Below are 27687 nucleotides of genomic sequence, written 5' to 3' on the forward strand. Positions count from 1 at the left end.
ACGGCAGTTCAATCTCTCTCGAGAAGCTGGGTTCCAGAGCTGAAGCGAGGTGACATTCCACACCCCTATGGACAGTCTAAGCATCCGGAGATCAGGCTGTCGAGGTCTCCACCTTCATCTGCTGCCCAATCCTCTTTGTATCGGGCAATGTCACGTGCCTCGTTAAAATAGTCCTCATGAAGGCAACTGAAGGCTGCCTTCATCAGTCTATATACAAGAAAAGCAGTAAAACAACAGTTTCCCAAAGTGTTCTCAGGACTGGGAACGATAAAGGATGAAAAATCCTTTTCCATTTCAACACCCAGGGATATCTCTCTTTCCCTCCTTCATAAAGTTAAGGAGGAGCTGAACCACATGGAGCAGCAAGGTGTTATCTCTAAAGTGAAGCACCCAACAGAAAGGTGCCCACATATTATGGTCGCTACACAGAATACAGGAGACAAAGTGAGGAAATGCACCAATCTCACAGAACTCAACTAGTCAGTAGAGAAAGAGATACCAGCTTTCCCTAGTGGAGCATAGGACAGTTGACCGGAGGCAGAGTGTTTTCAAAAATAGATGCAAGGTTCTGGTAGATACCACTCTCCAAAGAATCACCTCTTTTGACAACATTTCATCTGCACCAGAAGATGCAATGCATGCAACAGATCATGGAAGGTTTTAAGGGGTCTATCAGAGGGACCATGTTCTCAATTGGAGGGTTTCGCAGGCCTAACTTGACAAGCAGCTGCTGAGGGTTCTCATGTGGCTTCAGGAAGCAGGAGTGACATTAAATGACAAGTGTAAGTTTTCAAAGGGCAAAATAAAGTTGGGCAGAATTGGGCGCACAGTGAGGATGCACTGATCGCGGACATTTGAGATTTCATAGTCAAGCATACCAATGTCCTACATTTCAGGTGACAAATTACTACATTTCCCACACTTTCTTCCATGGCATCATTGGACGAGGAGGAAGAGGTATTTCGCCTTGTAACAAACAAAAGCAAAGATTGTGACAGGCCATAAAACCAGACTAGGGATGAAGAAAAAATTTTTGCTTTTGGCTTGAGTAACTGCGGATGTCCACTGAGTCAAAAATGTCAACCTCTGTGGGAACCTTTATAGTTTTGTGGATCCACAAAGACGCAGTGCAACCCCTTCTGTGTGGTATTCCTTTCCACCAACACTGTGAAGACCAGGTCTACACTGCATCTGCGGCATTCTTTCTCAGCATAAAACATAGCAATAAATAAAAGGTTTCACAAAATATACATTGGTACTTTGTCTGAAGATATGTATGATGCTTATATGATTCTCAATCAGAAACAAACTTCTTGCATGAATAAATATATCTTTAAATTACTTCAGTTTTCTTTAAATTATTTCTTGACTAAAACCTCTCTCTATACAGGTCCTTCTCAAAATATTAGCATATTGTGATAAAGTTCATTATTTTCTATAATGTCATGATGAAAATTTAACATTCATATATTTTAGATTCATTGCACACTAACTGAAATATTTCAGGTCTTTTATTGTCTTAATACGGATGATTGTGGCATACAGCTCATGAAAACCCAAAATTCCTATCTCACAAATTTAGCATATTTCATCCGACCAATAAAAGAAAAGTGTTTTTAATACAAAAAACGTCAACCTTCAAATAATCATGTACAGTTATGCACTCAATACGTGGTTGGGAATCCTTTGGCAGAAATGACTGCTTCAATGCGGCGTGGCATGGAGGCAATCAGCCTGTGGCACTGCTGAGGTCTTATGGAGGCCCAGGATGCTTCGATAGCGGCCTTTAGCTCATCCAGAGTGTTGGGTCTTGAGTCTCTCAACGTTCTCTTCACAATATCCCACAGATTCTCTATAGGGTTCAGGTCAGGAGAGTTGGCAGGCCAATTGAGCACAGTGATACCATGGTCAGTAAACCATTTACCAGTGGTTTTGGCACTGTGAGCAGGTGCCAGGTCGTAAGCACGGTGGCTCTGGATGTTTCTACTCCAGACTCAGTCCACTGCTTCCGCAGGTCCCCCGAGGTCTGGAATCGGCCCTTCTCCAAAATCTTCCTCAGGGTCCGGTCACCTCTTCTCGTTGTGCAGCGTTTTCTGCCACACGTTTTTCTTCCCACAGACTTCCCACTGAGGTGCCTTGATACAGCACTCTGGGAACAGCCTATTCGTTCAGAAATGTCTTTCTGTGTCTTACCCTCTTGCTTGAGGGTGTCAATAGAGGCCTTCTGGACAGCAGTCAGGTCGGCAGTCTTACCCATGATTGGGGTTTTGAGTGATGAACCAGGCTGGGAGTTTTAAAGGCCTCAGGAATCTTTTGCAGGTGTTTAGAGTTAACTCGTTGATTCAGATGATTAGGTTCATAGCTCGTTTAGAGACCCTTTTAATGATTTGCTAATTTTGTGAGATAGGAATTTTGGGTTTTCATGAGCTGTATGCCAAAATCATCCGTATTAAGACAATAAAAGACCTGAAATATTTCAGTTAGTGTGCAATGAATCTAAAATATATGAATGTTAAATTTTCATCATGACATTATGGAAAATAATGAACTTTATCACAATATGCTAATATTTGGAGAAGGACCTGTATATGCCCATTATATTGGTATAGAGTCCTAGAGCAAAGTGCTCCATTGCTGGGTTTCAAATCTGTTGAAACAACAAAATTTTCTATCAACTTTCCCGCCTCTGCAACAACAAGGTAGCAGGAAACTGTGCACAGTGGCTGCACCAAACAGCTGTTCAACAGGAAATAGTTCACAGAACTCCAACAAAAGCACAGTTTTTGCAAACACAAGAGATTCAGTGTTTATCTGTGAGTTTTAAAGGCGTTGACATGTGTATATGTGCTCTGGGTTTGTACTGTATATTGACATCCTGTTACGCTGCATCATTTTGCTGAACACTAATGGTTGGTGAAAAGCTGACAGTTTCTAAACTGTTGTCAGCAGAAGGAGAACATTCTAACATTGGTTGCATGAAGTGCAAGTGCAAAACTGCACAACTGTAAGCAAACGTTAACCTGAAGAAAATGTCTTAATAGAATAGAATATCGTTTATTGTCAATGTCACAAGAACAACAAAATAAAAAAAACGCTATCCAGTCTGTGGATAGAGCAATAAGTAGTTTATGTAAAACAGAAAAACAGAAGTAGTTTGTTAAAAAAACAGATTAAAAACACACATACACACATTCATACTGATTCCGCATTTCCCATATTCAAACATGTCATCTGCTTTTCCAGTGTTCTCTGCATCTACTTTGTTGCTTCAAAAGAGGAATCAAGTCTGCAGAGATGACATCCTGTGTATGTAAAATAGAGTCAAACATTTCCTTCCTCTCTGCTTATGTTATTGGTAGACTGGGGAGCATGACACACTTCTGAGAGCACAGGCCAAGTTTCATGAATCAATGCTTAGTTGGATCCTTCAACAGAGAGAAAGTGTAACATTAACAGTTCTCCTGCTGAGACACAACAACAAAGCTCCCCCACAAGCTCTTTTCTCCAAAATGTAATAGAGAAACAAAGAGTTATTCTGAGCGATACTAGTGCAAGAAAAGGTTTATTTGAACTATCACATCTCCGGAGAAGACATGCTTCCCTCAACCAATTTAGAATTTGCCCTTTAGGCCAGAAATCTTGTGCTGAGTGGATAAGTTAATTAAGAACACAGAGAAGTTGATAACAGCTACCTCCTGCTGTACAATAATTATAGCTTATATTGTGTCCTCTGATGGACTGCATACAAAGAAGATATTTAATTCTAGAATTCTAAGAGATGATTCTAGAATTGCGCCGCTCAAGGTGGCAGCAGGTTGGAGTAGCTCGATTACGTTTGATTCTGATTTATTCTTTTTTGGGAACTCTTCCTCTTGTAGTGGATACAGTTGATTTTTTTTTTGGACAACTGTCCTCTCCGGTGTCGGATGCTGTGCAGCTTGGAGGATTTTTCCTAATACTTTTCTACTTTTGGACATTTGTTATGATGCATTGCCATGGCAACGGGATTGTTTTTTACAACTGGGAGCAGCTGATTAATATCTCAAAAGCTCAAATAATACTTCAACTACAACCCCATATCCCTGGTGAGTTGAAAAGGAGACGCCGTGGATGCAGAGCAGGAGCTAAGAGAAGACAGAGAAGGAGGAAGTTCAAACCATCTCTTCCATCGGTCATGATGGGCAATGTGAGATCATTGGGAAACAAGTTGGATGAACTCCAAGCCCTACAAAGGACCCAGCCAGAGTACCGGGAATGCAGTATTACAGCGCCTTGCAAAACTACTCGGCCACCTGGAACTTTTCAACCTCTTGCCACAATTCAGGCTTGAAACATAAAGATATAAAATTCTAATTTTTTGTGAAGAATCAACAACAAGTGGGACGCAATCGTGACGTGGAATGAAATTTATTGGATGTGTTAAACTTTTTTAACAAATAAAAAACTGATAAGTGGGGCATGCAATATTATTCGGCCCCTTTACTTTCAGTGCAGCAAACTCACTCCAGAAGTTCAGTGAGGATCTCTGAATGATCCAATGTTGTCCCAAATGACTGATGATAATAAATAGAATCCACCTGTGTGTAATCAAGTCTCCGTATAAATGCACCTGCTCTGTGACCAAGGAACACACCAGGCAGGTCCGAGATACTGTTGTGGAGAAGTTTAAAGCCGGATTTGGATACAACAAGATTTCCCAAGCTTTAAACATCCCAAGGAGCACTGTGCAAGCAATCATATTGAAATGGAAGGAGTATCAGACCACTGCAAATCTACCAAGACCCGGCCGTCCCTCTAAACTTTCATCTCGAACAAGGAGAAGACTGATCAGAGATGCAGCCAAGAGGCCCATGATCACTCTGGATGAACTGCAGAGATCTACCGCTGAGGTGGGAGAGTCTGTCCATAGGACAACAATCAGTCGTACACTGCACAAATCTGGCCTTTATGGAAGAGTGGCAAGAAGAAAGCCATTTCTCAAAGATATCCATAAAAAGCAAATGTAAAGGAGGTGGACTTGGTAGTACTTGTGAACAACAGATGGTGTCATCCTGGACATGTTACTGTGAAGTGTCGTCTCTGCAGTCCAGATATTTAACTGTTGGCAGTAAGTTTTCATCCATATCATTATATTATTATATCTTCTATAAGTCTGTTGTGGAGAGTGTGATCTCTTCTGCCATCATCTCCTGGGGAAGTAGCATCAGAGCCAGGGACTTAAAAAAGCTCAACAAGCTGATAAAGAAGCTGGCTCTGTTCTGGGGACTCCTCTGGAACCTCTGGAGATCATTGTGGAAAGACGGATTTTTCATAAAATGAAGAACATTATGGAGAACCCTGAGCATCCTCTTCATGAGACTGTCCTACAACAACAGAGTGTCTTCAGTCAGAGGCTTCTTCAGATCTGCTGTAAGACGGAGCACTACAGGAGATCCTTCCTGCCCACAGCCATCAGCATCTACAACGGATCTTTGAAGAAACCTTCATAATGAGCTACAACAACATTTAATTTCCCTTTGGGATTAATAAAGTATTTTTGAATTGAATTGAATTTACCCAGAGAGTTCACCAGTGTTATTTTGGCAACAGTTTACATTCCACCTTCCGCTGTTGCTGACACTGCATGTGATGCCATCAGCTCAGTTGTTGCTAAGCTACAGACACAAAACTCCAATGCTTTTATGGCAATTTCTGGTGATTTTAACCATGCTTCACTCTCTGCTACACTTCCAATGTTTCAACAGTTTGTCAGCTGCTCTACCAGAGAAAACAAAACGTTGGATTTGTGTTATGCAAATGTCAAGGACTTATACATCTCTACAGCAAGACCTCCTCTAGGCAAATCAGATCTCAATCTTGTTTTTTTCTGCTCGAAATATAAGCCCATTGTTCAGAGGCAACCTGTAATAAAGAGGACTGTGAGAAAATGGTCACAGGAAGCTGAAGAAGCTCTGCAAGGTTTCTTTGAGGCTACAGACTGGGACGCACTGTGCCAGCCACATGGAGAGGACATCAATGCTATGACTGAGTGTGTAACCGACTATATAAACTTCTGTGTGGATAGCATCATCCCCACCAGAACCGTGAGATGCTTCCCCAATAACAAACCCTGGATCACCAGTGACCTGAAGGACCTGCTTAACAAGAGAAAACAGCCTTCAGAGAGGGAGACAGAGAATTATTGAGGAGTTTACAGAAGCAACTTAAAGACAAGATAAGAGACCGCAAGGAGGTGTACAAGAGGAAGCCGGAGAGCAAGCACCAGCAAAACAATATCAGAGATGTGTGGTCAGGGATGAAGAAGATCACAGGCTTCAAGCAGAAGAATGATCAGACCGATGGAGGTCAGCCCTAGAGTCCTGAAGGCCTGTGCAGAGCAGCTCTGTTGGATTCTGCAGCACCTCTTCAACCTTAGCCTGGCCCAGACAAAGGTTCCGGTGTTGTGGAAGACCTCCTGTCTTGTTCTGGTACCAAAGAAAACTCACCCATCAGTCCTCAATGACTATAGACCTGTTGCCCTGACATCCCACACCATGAAGGTCCTAGAAAGGCTCCTGTTGGCCCACCTGAGGAAGCAAACAATAAACTATCAAGACCCCCTTCAGTTTTCTTATCGCTGTGGAGTTTGAGTTGAAGATGCCATCATACACCTGCTTCAACAAACCCACTGTCATCTGGACAAAGCCAGCAGCACTGTGAGGATCATGTTCTTTGATTTCTCCATTACAGGCTGAAAATTGAGCTGCTTGCTATCTGGGAAGACAGCAGCTGACTGGCCTTGTTACTAAGAACCAAAACAAGTGATTTCATTTTTAAAACTTCTACATAGTAGCATAGTGGATATAATAAAGAGAGTTTAAAGAGGGGCATTTTAGATGTAGGATACCAACAAGTTGGACATTTCAGATGTGGTTTTTAAAGTGTGCAGTGAAAACAAGACAGGAGCTTCCAACCCAGTTTACTTAGAGGAATGTTTAGTGATGCTGGAATGTTGGAAACAGCCTCAATCAATACTGCCACCTAACAACCACGACAGGGAGGGACAACTGGGTCGGTTTTCCCAGGCTCAAGTTAGAGAGGGGGCAGCTCCAGGGAGAAAAATATTCTTAACCAAATTATTATCTCAAAAGTTGTCTTCTCATCATCAGGGTGTGCAGGATTGTAAGGAATTATGGAACGAAGTCATAAAAACTGTATTTGTACAGTGGTGTATCAAGAGGTAGTTACACAAGAGCTTTACAGCAGGACCTAAGAAGAATATAACTGGACAATATATACCATACCTCTGATATCTGTTCAGACAGCAGTAAAAATTGGAGCCTTTGCGCTTTCAACTTACGTACACACTGACTCCCAAAATATGAAGTCTTATTTAAACCCCACTACAAGCGTGAATTTTTTCAAAAAACAATCTCAGTTTGGTATTAATTTACTTCAAAATAACAGTGGTATTTCTGTTTCAGGTTTACATATTGAAACTAACCAAACTGTGGATCTGTTAGACTTGACTGCTGAGAAGGACTGGGACAAAGAGACATTTCATGCACAATGGAATAAATGTTTTTGGAAAACAGAAGTTTTTAACCCCTCAGCCTCTGGATCTTCTCTGTAGTTTTGATCAATAATATATTCATTGCTATTTAATGGAGGTTATGTAGCTTGTCTTCAATAACAGCCTGTAAAGATCACACTGTTCCTGTGTTTTACTAAAAGACACTTTATGTGTAATTATTTTATTACTAACAGCTTTATCTATTTTATTTTTCAATTTTCCAAAGCCCAATTTCTGCAATTTTAAAGCTTTAATATCTAATCTGTGCACGAATATTGTATATTTTCTAGTTTTCCATCCAAGATTTAAAAGTTGCTTAAGCTCTAACCTATGCCTGTGGATCTTTTAACAGTGACTATTGTACTGTGTCTCATTCATGTGCCCAGCTGCAGATAATTCTGATCTGCTTTCTCTCTCTTAAGGAGTGCATTGACAGATGAACATGACTGCATTAGAAATAGGTTATAACTGGACTGTATGTCACAGAATTTAAATCTGTTTGTCTTGTAAAGTGGCTTAAGATGGCATTTGCTGTGAATACTTGTGAAAAAAACTGAACAGAATTCAAAAAGCCCTTCTGAAACAGGGATCATTTCAAATGTAAAAGTTTGAACCACAGAAAATTCTTATGATAAAAGTTTACCTTGAGGTCTAGTTATTCGAATGTATTCAGTGTATTTGCTTGGAAAAAAATAGACACATACTAAAGCCAAGCTGCAGGCCTCCATGCTGAGAGGCCGCTTAAGGAGCATGCTAGCTTTCTACAGCTGCCACTCTCTTCTCATCTCCTGACTATATTAGAACTGGAGGTATTGATGGCTAAATTTGCTTATATGTCTTCAAACATAGTGGAAAATTACATGTATATAATAGACATGAAAGTAAGGTTTAAATGTTGATATTGAGCAGGACTTTAACAGTTTGTATAAAAGATAAAAAAGATTTAAAGAAACAACAGGACCAAAGATATATCTGTATGTATGTATCTATATGTTCAGTGCTCTTCTCAGATATGGCCTGAAACCCTAAAATACACATATTTACCAGGGGTGCCAAATAAATGCAAATGGCACTGTATATAGTTAAAATTATTTAAATTATTTGCCAAACTTAAAAACAACCCAATAACCTAAAGATAAGTATATATTCTGACAGACAAGGCTGCGTTGTTGACATTTCATAATTGTTGTCCTAATTTTCTGTAGACCAACCAGTGTATGTTTAAATCGATCATTTAAACCTCAATGCAGTGTTTTTAGTCTGTTTAGATGCTCTTTAGGTTCGGATGCTGACGGGACCATTTGAGGATAAACGAAGACTGAAACTGTTTCTCAATGTGACCACTTTAACATAAAGCTTTTAGCTCCCTCTGGTGTTTCTGTTAGGTATATCTTATATTTGTTTAGGTATATTTTGGCATAAACGGAGGAGAGTGCTATTTTCAATAACCCTGCTGTAACACCGCTCAGGTGAAAACGACATGGTGCAGAAATGAGTTCGTCTTTATTACCAAACAGCAGGACTGACCAAACATTGCACAGCCATGAGGTCTCCGTCTAACCATTGAACAAAAAATCCTTCTTCCTCTTCTACTTGGCTGACTGTCATTTACCACCGACTCTGCCCCCTGTTGGCAAATTGATTAAACATACTCAAACAACAGAGCTAAAATTGTCTGTATATTCCTGTCTGACATGTGGACCACAATGGCGCTAATGTGGACCAACCATAACTGTAAAAGAAAACAATATTTTCTTCAGGTCTTACAGTACCACTCATGGCTGAAATTTTATTTGACTTTTTACATTTTACATAGTTTTCAGGTATACTGAACGACAGTTAAGTTCCCCAGCTTTTAATAACAAATATCGTATTGAAAGAGTCAATAATTTCCAGATTTTGATCCTTCTTCTTTCACAGTTTTTACAGTTCACTCTGCCAAGTCCAGTCAACTTTAGCCATTTATTGTACAGGAATTATTAACTTAATGTGCTTTAAAAGAAAAGTTAGAAACAAGTAAAACAACTAGAATTCAAAACAACAAATAAAAGAACAAGAATAGAATGAGTTTACAGACATTAAAACACAAGAAAGATCACAGATGAAAAAAACTAAACAATAATAAATTATATAAATATAAAAAACCTTGAGCTGGGGGGTGGTGGTGGCGCGGGGGTAAAACCGATCGACCTTTGCTGCATGCGACCTCCAGGCAACCTTTGCTGCCTGTCTTCTCCCTCTCTTCACCCTTTTTCTGTCAGCTTACTGTAAAAGAAAATAGAAAAATAAAGGCCACTAGTGCTGCAAAAAACATTTAAAAAAAACTGAGCCTAAAAGCTTGGGAAACAAGGTTTTGAGTTTGCTTTAAAAGCATAACATTACAGAATCACAATGACTGAAAGAGCCATAAGCAAATGTTGAGTTGATTCTAATTATGAGGAGACCACCTTTAATTGAAATCCTTTAAAGTTTTTCTGGAATGTATTCGACAGGCATATCAGAAACATATCCAGGAGCAAAGTTATTTCAAGTTTTGAAACAAAAAATAATTTAGATACAGATATTCCTCAGATCTTTCACATGAATCTATTTGATGCCAGGTACTCTTTTTCTGTTTTGGCCTACCCTTTATCTGCTTCCCTTAGTTGCTTCGACCAGAATGCCACTGGTCTCTATTCATCACCATGGAGTTGCATCAAAACACCAACAATTCAAAAGCTGTTTGAATCAGCTGAGTTCACTGTGTTCCCATTGGCATCATAATAAACCAGAGTAGGTGACATTAGGAGAAGCTCTTTTGTTTTGTCAAAAGCTGTCTGCTGTGTTGGCCCCTAGAGCCACACTGATTTTGTTCTTAGCAGTTCATACAGTGGTTGAGCCACTGTAGCAAGGTCAGAAAAATCATTTATCAGGCCAAGTGCTCCTTTTAGCTGCTAGACATTTTCTGGAGGATTGAGGTTGTTGGTGGCTATAACTTTAGCTTGGTCTGGTCACGCTCCGTCTTTGCTGATCATTTGGCTCAAGAAATGTAACTCAGTCTTTCTTAGCATGCTATTACGTGTGTTCAACTTTAACCCTAACTCCATTCGCTGCATGGCTTTCTGTATGCTCTTGTCTGAAGGTGACCATACCTACCTGCAGCACATTCAGGGTCTCTACTATTTTCCTCTCAAAGATTTCAGGAGCGTTGGTGATGCCAAAGGGAAGGTGTTAAAACAGTGCCTTGCATATGGTGTAATGAAGATTTTTGGTCTCTGGCTGTCTTTATCCAGGAGAATCCGCTAGATCCTTGAGTAAGCATCCAAAAAAATCAACGGAGCCACTGAATTCAGCTATCATTTCTTTTTCACACTTAAAATTGCTTTGGTACATTTTTATTGAATCTACACAACTGCATGCATGTCCAGTTTTTTGAACCGGCACCATCAGTGCAAACCACACTTACAAGGCCTCAGTGATGTTATAAGCCTCCATCTGCTCAAACTCCTTTTTCAGGTCTCTTAAAAGCGTTTTGGAAAAAGCCTTTTCTCTAAGAAGGCAAAATTATGTTTCCAAAAAAGAGAAATAAATACTCATTTACTGAGAATAACTGTATGAAATTTGTTGCTCTTTTGCAGTTATGTTGAGGATAATAATGTTAACCAGCACACTGTGTGCAAGTTTATTAACTGCCCATGCGTATGACATCATTAGGATGCAGCTATAGTGATTTGTAGTTGTCTATTGCTATACCCATAATCCATCATGATATAATTGATATCAGTGGATTTCTTGTAATCTCAGGAATATGAAGATATCACTGCCATACGTGAACACTGAATGAAGGAGAACTCAGACACTGTGATGTAAGAACCAAATGATCTACTGTCATTTCACAGAAGGTTAAAACTATACAAATGAAACAGAGAACGTGCTTATTTAGCAGCAGGTCCCTGTTCACAGGCCAAATGACAGCCTTACCTGGCCCCAGGACAACATAACCTTCTATCAGCTTTTCTAAAGTACTCCTGCTGAATGATGCATTCATTTCCAGTTTTACAGCAATTTTCACATGTATACATATCAATTTTGGGATTTTATGATTTATTGATTTTATTTTTGGCTTTACTTACATGCATGGACAGGTGGTCCAAATTGTTCTTACTTAAGGTTTCTGCTTGTGCGACATGTTTAGATTTGATCTCCAAATCCTATGGGCCAAACATTCCTTTAGCAATTATGAATCTAGAGCAGTATCCTTATTTCATTCACCTCCAGCCACATTTCCTGTGTGCTGGTGCATTGGGGAGGATGGCAGTCTCTTGGAATCTGCATTATTAAGGTAGTTAATAGTTATGGGCATGTTCTCAAAGAACTATCAAGGTTAATTGTTATTAGTTATTCATGTCAGAATGTGTGTGTGTGCAAAAATCAGCAGTGCAGGTCTATAATGTGAATATTGTGTTTTGTACTTTTTTCATAGTTAGAAACTGCTTATTTATCAGTTATTTCATTTCATACCAGTTTAGGTCAAATATGCTTTTATTAAGTTTGCATTCTCAAAGCAGAATGCACATAGAAATATGAACTGGTGTCATCAAGAGGTCTCTAACAATAGAAAAGGTATATGTGCATCAGTAACATCTATATAATGCTGCCATAATCTAATTAAATGATTTTCTGGTGTTGTGTTGTATGTGGGTTTGGAGGACCATTGTACTCTAAACTTTATGCCTATTGTATTATAAATTTTAGTGTATGTCAACTTTTCAATTGGAAAAAAGTACATTATTATTATTATTCTGCCAAATAAATTCGAACTAATCTAAACCAAGAAAGTCTATTGTGATTTAATGTTAGACATTTAGTTAAAAAGGTTGTGCATTCCCTTATGCAGTGTATGTAAATATCTCGTTTTGAACTATATTATTAGAGGTGATCTGACTATTAATTTTAAGTCATGTAAGTGTTCTCCAAGCTTCTGGAAACAACGGTGTATATGTGTTACAACAGCTGCAGCTCACTGAAACGTTTACATGCTTTTTTGTTGATTTTTAGCATCCATTGTCGCTGCATTTTGTTTTGTTTTTACGACATGGACCCGTTTATCTAAAATAATAGAGTAATAACAATTTCAGCATTTTCGTGGATCGAGCCCTGTGCGTTCAACTGCGCATGCGTGTACTGTCATGTGGGTGACCACCAGACTGCACCCGGCTTGTGAAGTTCCAACATTATCAGTTACTGCGTAACGACAGAAATGTTTTTTGTTACTGGGTCTATGTTAGGTTAGGGTGAATCTGTGCGCGTGGACCCTATGACGTAGAAGCCGAAGGGACAACATGACAGCTAACGAGGATCAGGAGGTATGATGCAGCAATGTAGCACCTGGAGGCTAGCTGCTGTTAGCGGCTACTTGCTAAAACTGTGAATACAATAGAGCTTTAGACAGCACACAGGTTAGCTGTTAGCAGAGCTCTGATGATCAGAACTAGTTAAGACAAGTCTACCGCATTAAGGGAGAATAGGGAGCGACCTGTCACCATTTTTAATGTTTATGATGTAAGGAGCAGAATGTTACTGGCATAACTGCAGTCAACATCTACAGAAACCTGCAACATTGTGCTGCTGTTTTATTGCTGTTCTGGTAGAAAGTCACATATCAGATTCCCTGCTGCTGCGATAATATTAAACCCCTGTATTGTTTTTTGTTGTTGTTTTTTTCCCCCAAGATGGAGCTGGAAGCTCTACGCTCCATCTATGAGGGAGATGAGTGCTTCAAGGAGATCAGTCCAGTTTCCTTCCAGTTTAGGGTGGGTACCATCCTCGGCACTGTTCTCTCTACTGGCTCCTGCAGTCACACAGTGACACAAGTACTTTGCAAACTCTGCCGCTTCAGTTTTTGTGCTGACAACTTAGAATATCATTAGATCATTGTTCAGAATGATCAGATACAAATTAATTATTTGTAAAAGAGTCTTTTAAGGTTCAACAAGCACAAAATGGCCAGCCAACTTCATGTCATTATGGTTATATTGTCAGCACAGGCAAAACTGTCGCAAAGTCCAGCTAAAATTTCTCTTTTAATCTTAGCAGCAGATAGTTTCTTATAAAAACAGACATATGTGCTTGAAATCATTGTACTTTTATGTCGCCTCCAAACAAAAGTATGCAACCATTATTGCTTTGACTTCACTTGCAGGGATAAGAAAGTGGCTCAAAGATCAGAACCATGAATTTAGTCTAGAACTTGATACCTAACCTAACCTGCAACAAAGTTGTAAAGATGACATTTTTAGTTTTTTGTTCTTCAGTTTACCAAAGAAATCTGTGAATATAAATCTCTGTTGGAGCCACAAAACACAACATTTGTGTCCGTGCGGAAACATTTGTCCATCACGGCAAATTCATAGCAAGCTAGTTGAAATTTTCTACAGCCTGTTTTACATTTTGTTTGAATATTTTTTAACAGGTTGGAGACCTTGAGGACACAAAGGCATTCATCCTGGACATCACATGGCCGGACACGTATCCAGAGACGGCTCCACAAATCTGCCTGGATGCTTTTTTCAACAACAGGATGTAAGTTGCAAGCAGTGGGGAAAAGTAAAAATAAATCTTATATCAGTATTGCAGGAGAAGTGTCGATGGTAGCCTTGACATCTTCATGTTCTAACATGGACAGCAAGAAGCAGTTAAACCTTAATGCGTCAATGGACTGAGTTATATAGCACTTTTCTAGTCAGACCAACCATTCAAAGTGCTTTGCTCTAAAACCAGTTTCCCCACACACACTTACCAACACACTCATATTCATATACCGATATGGTGATCAGTAGAAAACTTAAGTGTTAGGTGCTTTGCCCTGCGACACATCAACATGTGGAGGATGGAGGAAGCTGAAATCTTACTGTTGCCCCCAAAGTGTTCACCTGAACCCGAGCCCAGTGATCACTCCTGTTGATGGGATGTACCACTATGAAATACAGGATATTTAACTGTGTGTCGCTAAAATATCCTGTCGCAATATATAGAGGAATTGGATTTAGGACCATTTCATCATAATTCTGGGTGTATGTTAAGCGTCATCCTGCTGAAATGTAAATCCACAGTCTCAAGTCTTCTGCAGCCTCCAACAAGTTTTCTTCCAGGATTGTCCTGTATTAACCCCTCAGGAATGTCGTCTTGGCAATGAAGTGGGTGGGGGGGGGGGGGTGCACGCCAACTGACACAAACGCCCAAAGGAGACACGAATTTTCTTTCAATAGCAGCACTATAGCAATTGACTGCTGTAGTGCAATCAATTGCTAAATATAGATGCATCTAACAATCATTAACACTATAATACATATATTAACATTAGTCAGTCAATCAGTCAGGCGGAGCCTGAAGCACTTAGGTTGTTTTCTGTAGTTGTATACGAAGTATGAGAGTTATACCGGCTACTTGCAGGAGAGTGATGCCCCTTCAATATGACAACAGGGGAAACACTGAGCTCCATCCACCTTCCATCAGCTTCCTGTGGTTATTGACATTAAGCCTCCCCACAGCATGATGCTGCCAAAACCATGTTTTCACAGTGGGCTGATATATTTAGGGTGATGTGTAGTGTCAGGTTTCCATCACACATTGCATTATGCATTCATGCCAAAAGGTTCAGTTTTTGTCTCATCTGTCTGTTGGATGCATTGGATTTTATTTAGGGATGTCAGAATGAAGGGAGATACACAACACATCTCATGTTCATTTATTTTTGATTTATTTTAAAACCTTGCATCATTTTCCTTCTGCTTCAGTTATGCACCACTTTGTGTTGACCTATCACATAAAATCCCAATAAGATTACGGTTTGTGATTGTAATGCAACAAAATGTGTTAAAGGTCAGCACTTCAATGTACAGTTACTTAGTGAATTGTTTTGGTTGGTATGTAAGTCTGCATGCCTAAAACATGTTTTCTTAGCTTGTGTAGGCACACACTGTAGTTCTGGACAGTTCTGTTTTCTTTCTGATAACAGCTCTGCAGCGACGAAACAGCTCATCCTGTTGAAGCTGGAGGAGCAGGTAGAGGCGAACCTTGGCTCTGCCATGATGTATACTCTGTTTGAGTGGGCAAAGGAGAACCAGGATGCGCTCATGGAGAGCCACAGACCTGTTGTGACTGCTGTGGTCAGTATCTTTAAACTTCATTCCTCTTTCCTGCTTGCTGTTCTTCTGGAAATGATTGCAGCAAAGATTATGTTCCTATAAACCCATTCAATTATTCTAGATGTGTCTGATGATTTATTTTATATTTAGAGTAGCAAAGGTAGTTAACATTTTCCCAAATTTTGTATCGGGTTTTGCGATATATCGCTTTTTCCTTCAAGCATCATATGTGAAAAGATTCCAAATATTTCATGTCTCGGGATCTTATAGAAATACCTGGTTAACATCTGTCTGTGTAGCAGACCCTGACATCAAACACTGAGGTGATGGCTCCCTCTGCAGCGAAGAAGAGAGAGAAGAAGGAGCAATTGACAAAAGCACAGAAAAGAAGAATGGTTAATAGAACAGGTGGGGTATTCTGGCTTTTAAAATTCACTCGTGTTTTATATGAATAAAAAAAATGAATGATGTTGCAACGACCATTCAGACAGTAATCAAAGTCGGTTCTGAGCAGCTTAAATGCTGTAATACATGAAAGTCAGATATTTTTTGTCCAGCAGTCCTGGAGGGGTCGCACGTACCCGTGCGCGCTACTCGAGTGTTTCACTGTCTCTTTCGTGGTTTTCCCACGCGCCGGGCTTCAGAGAGCCCTTCACATCACATTTCTGACCACTGCCCTAGATTTTGGGTCCTGCGGGGGTCAGGGAAACCCCTTGTGCAATTCTTTCTGGCGCTTCCCATGACATCTGCCTCGCTCTGTACTAGCGCTTAGCCAGGACTGCGGGAGGATTAAGAGCATGAAAACATTTTTCTTTTATGGTCAGTGTTTACTACATTTAATCAACACAAACTAGTGAATAATTATGGAGTGGAAGGAAAATGATTTTTACAATTGAAAATCTGAAAGGTTTGTATTTATTGTTACTGAGTCACTACCATCACTGCTTCAATTAGTCTTTTAGGGTATGTCTCTGCTCATCAAGAGACTGAAATCTTTGCCCATTTTTCTTTGTTCATAATCAGTCACATTCGATGGAGAGCATCTGTAAACATCATTTTTCAATTCTTGCCACACTTTGTCAGTTGGATTTATGTTCAGGGTTCCCGCGGGGTCTTAAAAGTATTTAAAAAGTCTTGAATTTTTTACTAAATAATTAAGGCCTTAAAAGTATTAAATTTTGAAGACAAATTATAAAATGTCATTTATAGGTCTTAATTTATTTTGTCCTTTAGTGAGACAATAAATGCTAAAATGTTCTAAAATACTGAAGCAAAATGTGTTGTTGGTGTGTGCGTGCAATGTAAGAATTTACGCGCCCAATGATGATTATCCGTTTTACAAAGGGCACGTCAGCCGACTTTCTCCCGTGGGTTCAGTGAGTGGTGGGAAAACAAAACCACCTTGTTAGTAAGTTAGCTTAGTTTGCTTCAGAATGGGCAAGTGTCGTTTTAACCCAAAGTGGCAGCAGAATCCAAAATACGAGTGGGTTAAACCTAATTCGGACAATGACCATGAGGCCCAATGCTGTTTGTGCCAAAAATCTTTTAAGCTGGGGACGATGGGACTTATGGCTTTGGACTCCCATATGAAGAGCGCCAAACACGTCGCTTATGCTAGAGCCCACCAACAGCAGGCACCTATTGCTCAGTTCTGTTCAAAGCAAGGCTCTACTTTAACAACCAGCTACTGCAAGCAATACTGAAGCCACCGCATCATCGGTAGTACAGCCGGTAGTGAACCTGCGAGTTCATTCGCCAACTCTTCGGGCACAGGTGATTTGGATCCTGAAAACAATTTCGGATCGCCACTCATTTACTTCGCACGATGAAATTAGCGTAAAGTGGATTGCTGTACTTTTTGAACCTAATCTGCATTTTATCTCTTGTATAACCAAAAGGTTGCTTGTAAGGCAATAGTGAGTGGTGTTGACTCTTAATGTGAGAAACATGCATATTTTTTTTATTTTATTATTGCACAGCTCACAAAGTTAATGTCTATTATATATGAAAGTCTAAATAAAATAAATTCAAGTACCTGGCAATTATTTTCTCAGGCTTAAAATCTTAAAATAGATTTTTTATTATATCATTCATAATTTTATCGCTATAGCTGTGAAATTGGCATTAAATTTCCTTCTAGGTGGTCTTAAAAAGTCTTAAATTTCACTTGAAGAACCCTGGGGGTACCCTGTATGTTTGTCTGGACTTTGACTAGAATCTTCTAACACATTAATGTGCTTTGATGTAAACTGTTCCATTAATGTTGTTGTCCTGCTGGAAGGTCAACGTCTTTTTTTGTTACCGCTCTTACAAACAGGCTGGAATGGGGGATAGCATGGCCGTCATCTGATGGTCACACCTGAGCTGTGGGTCTCTTGTAAAGTGAGACAATGCCATAAGGAAATGTACATGAAGTAATTTGGAATTATAATCTATAGTAAATTAGTAAATTAGTAATAGTAAAACATCTACTTATGGTACCTTCAATTGTTAAATTGAAAAAAAGCTACATTCCTTTGAAAAAATCGATTTCGTAATCTTAGAGTCTGAAAGTGATCTTTAAGTTCTGTTGAGAATACATTAAATGCTATTCAATAAACAACCTGCATGTCTACATGCAAAACATTTCCACAAGTGAAAATAACTCCGAGGTTCTTTTTACGTTTTAATTGTATTTTTGGGTTTAAGGTATAGAGTCATTGTAATTGATTTTTTTCACTGATTTCCTACCGTTTTGAGCAGTCAGCAGTTAAAATATTCTTTATGCTTTCAGACAATAAAGGGGAGCTGCCTAGAGGTTGGGACTGGGTTGACGTGATCAAGGTAGGTGCAGTACAGTCTTTCGCCACTGGATGGCAAGCTAGACACTTTTTGAGCTGTCATTTATGTTGACTCTGTCCTTTTCTGTTCCTTCAAAATGGTTACTTGACCAATCTCCAGCATGTAAGTACAAGACAGTTCGTTTTTTAATGTATTATATTTTCATGAATTTTGACCACACTATAAGGTCTCACTGTTTTTCTTGATGTCCCCACACAGCTGAGTAAAACCGGAGGAAAGGATGATGACTAGAGCAGAAGCTGAACGCTTGAACTCCAAACTCATTGTAGTTGCTGCTGCTCCTTTACAGATGCCTTGACAGTCAGCTGGAGTGACGTGGGACATCCAGGATGGCTGCTTCCATAAACGCACCCCATCATTGTTGTCTGTGCTGTTTCTGCACCACATTCAGGGAGCAGGTTGTTCGTCCTCCATCAGGGTGAAATTTTACCTGCTCAACTTACTGTCACTGCCGTGTTTTCAGTCTGAGGTTATTCACTGAAGACATTAATGTTGGATCTAAACTAGTGTTCTGCTGTTGCATTGAGGTGCTGCGTGACTTTTTCAAAGAATAGACATTTTTAATGCAACAGAAAATATTACTCTCTCATTTTCCTATCTTGATGTTAACTTTTCTTTATAAATTGTAAATCTGGAAATGTGTATATATAAATAAACCCACATTTTGTGAACTGCTTGTTCATTGTTTTTATTCACTAGTAAAGGTAGACGTTTTCCACTCAATGCTCATGCAGTTTAGGTTAATTCTATATTACTTGACTACATGTTTTTATCTACCTACTTTAAAATTTTGAAATCATGCAAACATAAGTATTGTACTTAATATTTTTTATTCAATAAATTAGTACAAAAAATATTTTGCAATTAAACAATGCATTATTTTGCTTATTACTTTGCAGAGTGATCAGATGCTTATCAGTTAATTTTAAAGAGCTTTTTGCTTGAAAACTTTCACAGGAATGTAATTTTGGTGTCTTTGCTCTACTTCAGTACAGTCAGATCATCGGCCCTCCAAGACACCAGATGAAGTCACTTTACCAATTTAATTAGCAGACTGCTGTAAAAGAGGAGAATGTGTGTAAAAAAAATAATTTCTCGTGGAAGCAAAGCATGTAGCCATGGTCATTGCTTTAAATTGGCTACATGTGCAAGAAAATTGTTGCACATTAAAGACCAGTTACTCAGATCACGGTCCATGACAGTTGCTTATAGTTGGCAGCATGGGATGGGAGTACATCTACACACACAGCGAGACAAGAAGGGCAACAAAAAGCCACATCCGTTCAACACAAACAACAGCTTACACAGATTTTAGTACATTATGGAAACAATTGAGCTTTGTGTCCCTATCAACATGTTTGGATATGACAGATGAATGATCACATTCATAGTATTTTTTTACAAACAAAAGTTTCCTTAATCTTTTCCAGTGAAAGAAATGTGGTCAAATTGAGCATGATTAAGTCTTAACTGTTAGCACAGTGAAACAATTTACATGAGGTAGTTCTGGGTTCTGAGGCATCAGGGATTGAGCATGAGGTGGTGGCAACCTGGGTTGTCACATGAATCATTGTTTGTATTTGATGACCTTCTATTTAACCCTAAAAGACCAAGCAAAATTTAATAAAACACTTTTTTTCAGAGACCACCATGTCATCAACCCAATCAGTTAGTGATTTGTAGAAATAAACCCGACATACCAAATGAATGTAAATGCTGTTTTAGTATGGCATGTTTTTTAAGTTTAAAGATTTCTTTATGGTTGGAAAACACTGATAAAGACATGATCATAAACACTTCAGTTAAAATGGGGGGAGTGGTGGCCTAGCGGTTAGAGAGCAATTCTGTCCTGGAGAGGCCAAAAGTACCCTGGTTTGAACTGCCACTCTGGGTCCCTGAGCGAGACCCTTAGCCCCTGAATGCAAGCCAGACACCACACAACGGCAACCCAAAGCTCCCAAAGGGATGGTTTAAATGCAGAAGATAATTTATCCATTGCGAAATCAATAAAGTCTAAGTTATTATAAATTCTAAATAATTTCAGGTAAACCCAGGTGATTAAGATTTTTTTTCTGTTCTGTTAAAACCATCCAAAAACAGTACAAATCAATTGTTAGATATGATTTTTAACTGTTCACATTTATTTCTTGTAGCTTGCTTTAAAGGGTTATATATGAAGAAACCGATGCTCTATCATGATCCTCTCCTGTGGAACCAGTTCCCAGTTTTGAGAGTTTTGGTGCTTCCATTTAGCTGTGACAACTTCCTCACCTGTACCATCAGCTAAGCTATTGCTGCTAACATCCTTAATGTTCTCCTTCTATAGTTGATACCCTTGACCCTGTCTTTCTGTGTTTAGCCTTGTGGCTCTCCTAGACACAGCGACTGAATGAGCTATTGCTTTAACTAATTGTGTGTACTGTTTTCACCCTTTAGATTTTACTACTGGTTTAGGGCTTATATGTGTGGCTTTGTTTCTCTAGATGAAGCCATCGAAGGAACTACTGCTGCTATTAATTCTCTACTTTTCTTTAACATAGAAAGTACTCCTGGACTTCTGTGTTTTCTGTGTCTGCTCTGTCTTCTCAAACACCCCAGTTAGGGCCAAGACTAACTGAGCCAGGTTCTACTGGAGGTTTCTGGAGTTCTCCTCTCCACTGTCACTACATGTATGCTTAGTATGAGGGATTGCTGCCAAGTTAGTGACTTAATGTTTTATAACTAGGATAAAACCTGAATTTACACAACCAACACATAATGAGACTCTAAATTTTAGATTTTCAATATCTGTAAGGCATAATTATCAAAATTAACTAGGAAAAAAGTTTGAAATCAAGTTGCTCCTTCGAGCAACTTGATAAACTTGTTTGTCAATAGAAAATGTATCATCCGTATAGGGTAATCTTGGTAGAATGCACATTCTAATGAGAGCAAGCCATAATAAAGGTAAGAAAGCGGTCTAAATCGGTCTAACTCTGCTTTTATGGCATCCAGGACAGGTGTATATTTAGCTTTGTACAACAATTCAAACGATGCCGTTATAGTTACGCCCAGATAGACAAATGGCCCGAGTGCGTGGTGCGCTCTCTCCAGCCGTATACGTCCTGCGTCCATCTGTATGTTGAGAAACAGAGGTAGCCATGACTCAAGAAAGTTAATTGGATTGTTTGTTTCGGAGCCCTCAGCCAACCCCATCAATCGAATATTCAGATGTCTGCTGTAATTTTCATTCATGTCCGCCCTTTCAGACAACAAACCGGCCTGCTTTTCAAGAGCCCCAATCCTTGCCTCGTAAGCCAAAACAGATCCAAGGCTAGTATCCTAGCTTCTGCTTCATCAAGTCGTGTAATACTGATGTTAATATCTTCGGTATGTTGACGGACGGTTTCAGACAATGGGCCCAGCTTATTTTCAATTACTTTGGTTATGTTAGCCATCATTATCTCAAAATGCCTTAGCCATGGCAGGGTGGAGATCAGCCCTGCCTGCGTCGGGGCTAGAAGCCCCTTCGCCATCTTGATTCAAATCACAATCCACCACTGCTGCATCATTTTTACCTCTGTGCTTCCTTGGTTTACCCATGTTGTCAATGGATTGTGGCCAAAAAGTTCCCAAAGACATAATCCGTAATATCACCCAAAGTTTTAGAAGATCAGTCAGTCAGTCATTTTCTACCGCTTATTCCATAGTGGTTTGCTGGGAAGCTGGTGCCTATCTCCAGCAGTCTATGGGCGAGAGACAGGGTACCACCACAACGAACCGGCACAGCACCCCTATTACTGCGGCAGCCGCACCGATCCATCTGTCGATCTCCTGCTCCATTCTTCCTTCACTCGTGAACAAGACCCCGAGATACTTCAACTCCTCTTCAACCTGAAGAAGACAAGCCACCTTTTTCCGGGCGAGAACCATGTCCTCAGACTTGGAGTAGCTGAGCTTCATCCCAGCTGCTTCACACTCGGCTGCGAACTGCCCCAGCGCATGCTGTAAGTCTTGGCTAGAGGGGGCCAGCGGGACTATGTCATCTCCAAAAAGTAGAGACAAAATCCACTGGTCCCCAAACCAGACCCCCTCTGGCCCTTGGCTGTGCCTAGAAATCCTGTCCATAAAAGTTATGAACAGGACCGGTGACAAAGGGCAGCCCTTTGTCTGAGTGATTTGTCTGTCAAAATAAGGTCAAAGTTCCCCACCTTCGGTGAAGTGGTTGATTAAACAGTGACATCTAGTAATAGTTATCGATTATTACTGAGAATTTAATACTTGTAATTATCAAGGGCCTTGAGCCATAATCACAACACCAGAGGACATCTCTGATTTCGATTCGTAAGTAATGACTTTTGGTTAAGAATTTTTTTTTTTCAAATTATGATTTTAAATTATAATTCTTGATAAATATTAATTATTTAAGCTGCTCTACCAGAGAAAACAAAATGTTGGATTTGTTTTATGCAAATGTCAAGGACTCATACATCTCTAAAACAAGACCTCCTTGAGGCAAATCAGATCACAATCTGCTCGAAATATCAGCCCCTTGTCAGACGCAACACGTAATAATGAGGAATGTGAGAAGATGATCACAGGAAGCTAAATAAGCCCTGCAAGGTTGCTTTGAGGCTACAGACTGGGACGCACTGTGCCAGCCACATGGAGAGGACATCAATGCCATGACTGAGTGTGTAACCGACTATATAAACTTCTGTGTGGATAACACCATCCCCATCAGAACAGTGAGATGCTACCCCAATAACAAACCTTGGATCACCAGTGACCTGAAGGACCTGCTTAACAAGAAAAAACAGCCTTCAGAGAAGAAAGACAGGCAATTATTGAGGATTATACAGAAGCAACTTAAAGTCAAGATAAGAGACAGCAAGGAGGTGTACAATTCAATTCAATTCAGTTTATTTATATAGCGCCAATTCACAACATATATCGTCTCAAGGCATTTCACAAAAAGTCAGGTACATACATTCCAATTAATCCTAACCATTGAACAGTGCAGTCAGATTCAGTTATTTATTCAAATTGAATAAAAAAAAATTCTATCTAAGGAAACCCAGCAGATTGCATCAAGTCAGAGATTTGTAGCATTCATTCCTCCTGGATGAGCATGTAGAGACAGTGGTCAGTCACTGGCGTTGACTTTGCAGCAATCCTTCATACTGAGCATGCATGTAGCGACAGTGGAGAGGAAAAACTCCCTTTTAACAGGAAGAAACCTCCAGCAGAACCAGGGTCAGTGTGAGCGGCCATCTCCCACGACCGACTGGGGGTTTGAGAGAACAGAGCTGAGACACACAAAGAGAACACAGAAGCACTGATCCAGGAGTACTTTCTATGGGAAGGAAAAGTAAATGTTAGTGGATGTAGCTCCTTTAGTCGTTTCATCTAGAAAGAAAGAACAGATAAACTCAGCCAGTTTTCAAGGTTAGAGTCTGAAAGAAGAAGCTGGAGAGCAAGCTCCAGCAAAACAATATCAGAGATGTGTGATCACGGATGAAGAAGATCACAGGCTTCAAGCAGAAGGATGATCAGACCGATGGATGTCTGGACAGAGCCAATGAACTGAACACATTCTTCATCAGGTTGAGTTCAGAAACAAGCTCAGCATCCTTCTCTCCTGATCAGAGCCAAACAGACATCCCACCCTCCTTTGACCCACAGCTTTCCTTTCACACCTCAAATGTTTTATCTTCCACCTCAGCCATGGACCCTTCTGGTTCTACATGTTGACCTTCAACCAAATCAGAAGATACTGATGCTCCCTTTGCCTCCACTTTCCACCTGCGTGTCTCAAGAAGTCAGGTGAAGAAGCAGCTGAATAGACTGAACCAGAATAATGCCACAGGTCCAGTTGGTGTCAGCCCTGGAGTTCTGACGGCCTGGACAGAGCAGCTCTGTAGGATTCTGCAGCACCTCTTCAATCTTAGCCTGGCCCAGAAGAAGGTTCCGGTGTTGTGGAAGACCTCCTGTCTTGTTCTAGTACCAAAGAAAACTCACCCATCAGTCCTCAATGACCTGTTGCCCTGACATCCCACATCATGAAGGTCCTAGAGAAACTCCTGCTGGTCCACCTGAGTAAGCAAACAATAAACTACCCTCTTCAATTTGCTTATCGCTGTGGAGTTGGAGTTGCCATCATACACCTGCTTCAACAAACCCACTGTCACCCACAGGATCATGTTCTTTGTTTTCTCCAGCGCATTTAACACAATCCAACCTGATTTGCTTTGTCAGAAACTCCAGAAGACTCAGGTGGAGGCCTCAACAATCTCCTGGATCAAAGACTACCTGACAAACAGACCACAGTTTGTGAGACTGAAGGGTTGTGTTTCTAAGCAGGTAGTCAGCAGCACAGGAGCACCACAGGGGACTGTACTCTCACCATTCCTTTTCATTCTGTACACCTCAGACTTCCAGTACAAGACAGACTCCTTTCACCTGCAGAAATACTCGGATGATTCTGCAGTTGTGGGGTGGACCAGAGATGGACAAGAAGCTGAGTACAGTAAGGTGGGGGACCACTTTGTGGCATGGTGTGGAAACAATCATCTCATCTTGAACGTGACTAAAACAAAGGAGATGATTGTAGATTTTAAGAGAAACAGGAAAAGGTCAAACACTATTTCCATCATTGGAGAAGATGTGGGGGGGTATAAATATGGAGTGGAGACTTTTAAAAAGTTCAAAACTTAAACAAGCTCAACAAGATAATAAAGAAGGCTGGCTCTGTTCTGGGGAAAATGTGAAAAAGTTCACAGGGTGGAAACTTTTGTAAGTCACTGCACTCATTTCCAAAATATTTTTCTGATAAACTACAAAGCAGATTATTTGAAATTACGAATCAGACAATTAGAAGAGCTGGGAGATAGAAATTTGGGAATGAGCCTTCTCTGGTCCCCAACAGTTGGCAGACAGGGGCAGGGGTCCATGTGGATGTACATTTTTTTCTTTGTCTTTTTCAAGCTGGGTTCAGCCAAGTCTCAGAAATCAAATTTTTACCACCTGACATTCATCAACAAATCCAGAAAGGGTACTCCAATTTTCCTATTCCATCCCAGGTACCCATTTAATTTGGTCTTGCTTCGTTGAAGTCCAACAATTACTTAGTCTAACCACTCTTCTCATGCCAGTTAACCATAAGGAGACTGTAACAGGGGCAGAAGTCCTGGACAACCCAGTCCCACAACAAAGTTAAAGCAGTGATTCAAAAGCAGTCAGATGAGGAGATCTGGGTATCTCATCTGACTGCCATGTTTTCTCACACTCCTTAAACCTACCAACGGTGACCCAAACAATGGGTCATTGACAAGGAGAGAAAAAAAACTATCCGGATGGGGCTGATGGCTTCCAAGATTAATTATTTGTCAAGGAAATTTTACTGGAGATGTTTACTACAAAGCCCAATCCTTCAAGCTCAGGCTTTTTCCTTCAACAGAACAACAGAGCTTCAGGTTGTACAGAGGCATTAATCCACAGCTGGCTATTTGAAGATGTTGCAGCATGCATCCTTGATTTGGGTAGACCATAGGGAAGCCTCCTTGGGACACACATTTCACTCCCATTTATGTTTATTATCTGTTAATAATTTTAAAGCTGCTGTTTTTTTTTTTCAATTTCTTTTTGTACATGGGTGATTGTTTTAATTATTGTGATTTACTAAACAGTAAACTTTAAAAGGCACTTGATTGGCTGGTTGTAAATAGACTGTCTCTTACACATTAGGATAGAAGCTATTATTTTTTGCAGCACAATCAAATTAAATCAGCGGGTTTTTTAGTTAAAATGGAAGAGTGTCTAATTAAACCACAGACAAAATAAATTACCCTTGTTGTATTTCAGACAAGTGTCAGACTGAAGAAGAGATGGCTCTAAATGAACAAATAAAAATAGACCAAAGAATTAAATTCTTATCTGCAGGAAAGTGACTTTCTTAGACAAATCAACACGGCACATCCTGGCTGAAGCAATGGTGCAAAGCAACTTTGACTATGCTGCCATGTCTTTGCTACACGGGCTCTTCATAAGTTCTGAAGAACAAATGAAAGACAACTCAAAATTGCATCCACATGCTCATCTTGATCCTGGCCACATCAATGTTACATTGGTCAACACTAAAGAAACATTATTTTAAAATTTTACCCCCTTTTAAAATTGTTACAAATAAAGTTCCAACGTATTTAATAAATGCCATTTAAATTGTAAGTCAGGCTCATCAATATTCCCCTCTAGGACATTCACTGGATTTCTTTCCTTATAATTGCAAAATTATTATGATTAAGATCAGTTTCTTGTAAAGCGCAGACATTGTCAAATAAAATAAAAACTTTGTTGGGTAAAAAAACAAAAATGCTCAGAAAACCGTCCTTTAAAGTGGTTCTATAACTGCACATACATTTATTTTAAGGTGCCCAGATGTTGAAAGTTTGGTACGCCCTGTTACAAACAACCAAGAGTACTAAATGTGCCTTTATCTTTATGTATATTTTCTTTTTTATATATATATATATATTTTTATTTTTTTTTGGTTTATTGATTTTTTGTGCTCTTTTTTCTTTATAATGGCTCTGGCTGTATGTTTTATGTATTTGAATTTGGAGGACCTCAAAGGAAATACAGGTCCTTTTCAAAAAATTAGCATATTGTGATAAAGTTCATTATTTTCCATAATGTCATGATGAAAATTTAATATTCATATATTTTAGATTCATTGCACACTAACTGAAATATTTCAGGTCTTTTATTGTCTTAATACGGATGATTTTGGCATACAGCTCATGAAAACCCAAAATTCCTATCTCACAAAATTAGCATATCATTAAAAGGGTCTCTAAACGAGCTATGAACCTAATCATCTGAATCAACGAGTTAACTCTAAACACCTGCAAAAGATTCCTGAGGCCTTTAAAACTCCCAGCCTGGTTCATCACTCAAAACCCCAATCATGGGTAAGACTGCCGACCTGACTGCTGTCCAGAAGGCCACTATTGACACCCTCAAGCAAGAGGGTAAGACACAGAAAGACATTTCTGAATGAATAGGCTGTTCCCAGAGTGCTGTATCAAGGCACCTCAGTGGGAAGTCTGTGGGAAGGAAAAAGTGTGTCAGAAAACGCTGCACAACGAGAAGAGGTGACCGGACCCTGAGGAAGATTGTGGAGAAGGGCCG

General features: G+C 39.8%; 1 protein-coding gene and 1 long non-coding RNA gene across 3 annotated transcripts; one reads left to right on the forward strand and one right to left on the reverse strand.

Annotated features, from left to right (window-relative positions):
- Positions 1-9042: 9042 nt before the first annotated feature.
- On the reverse strand, positions 9043-10220 carry LOC124880261. Its single transcript, XR_007041280.1, has 3 exons — positions 10178-10220; positions 9698-9817; positions 9043-9179 (listed from the first exon to the last, which is right to left on the reverse strand). It is a non-coding gene; the product is annotated as an uncharacterized LOC124880261 (long non-coding RNA).
- A 2484-nt stretch (positions 10221-12704) lies between these two features.
- Positions 12705-19190, forward strand: rwdd (RWD domain containing 4). 2 transcript variants are annotated; one of them, XM_047385144.1, is made up of 8 exons: positions 12705-12897; positions 13264-13344; positions 14004-14113; positions 15549-15699; positions 15978-16086; positions 18452-18501; positions 18619-18621; positions 18718-19190. In XM_047385144.1, the coding sequence occupies exons 1-8, from the start codon at positions 12874-12876 to the stop codon at positions 18748-18750; spliced, it is 561 nt and encodes a 186-aa protein (XP_047241100.1). In that variant the 5' UTR covers positions 12705-12873; the 3' UTR covers positions 18751-19190. The 2 variants fall into 2 exon arrangements, with proteins under 2 accessions (XP_047241100.1, XP_047241102.1); XM_047385146.1 differs by having other exon boundaries at positions 12706-12897; positions 15981-16086.
- Positions 19191-27687: the final 8497 nt, after the last annotated feature.

Source organism: Girardinichthys multiradiatus, chromosome 14 (assembly GCF_021462225.1).
Source record: "Girardinichthys multiradiatus isolate DD_20200921_A chromosome 14, DD_fGirMul_XY1, whole genome shotgun sequence".
In the NCBI taxonomy this organism is placed as follows: domain Eukaryota; kingdom Metazoa; phylum Chordata; class Actinopteri; order Cyprinodontiformes; family Goodeidae; genus Girardinichthys; species Girardinichthys multiradiatus.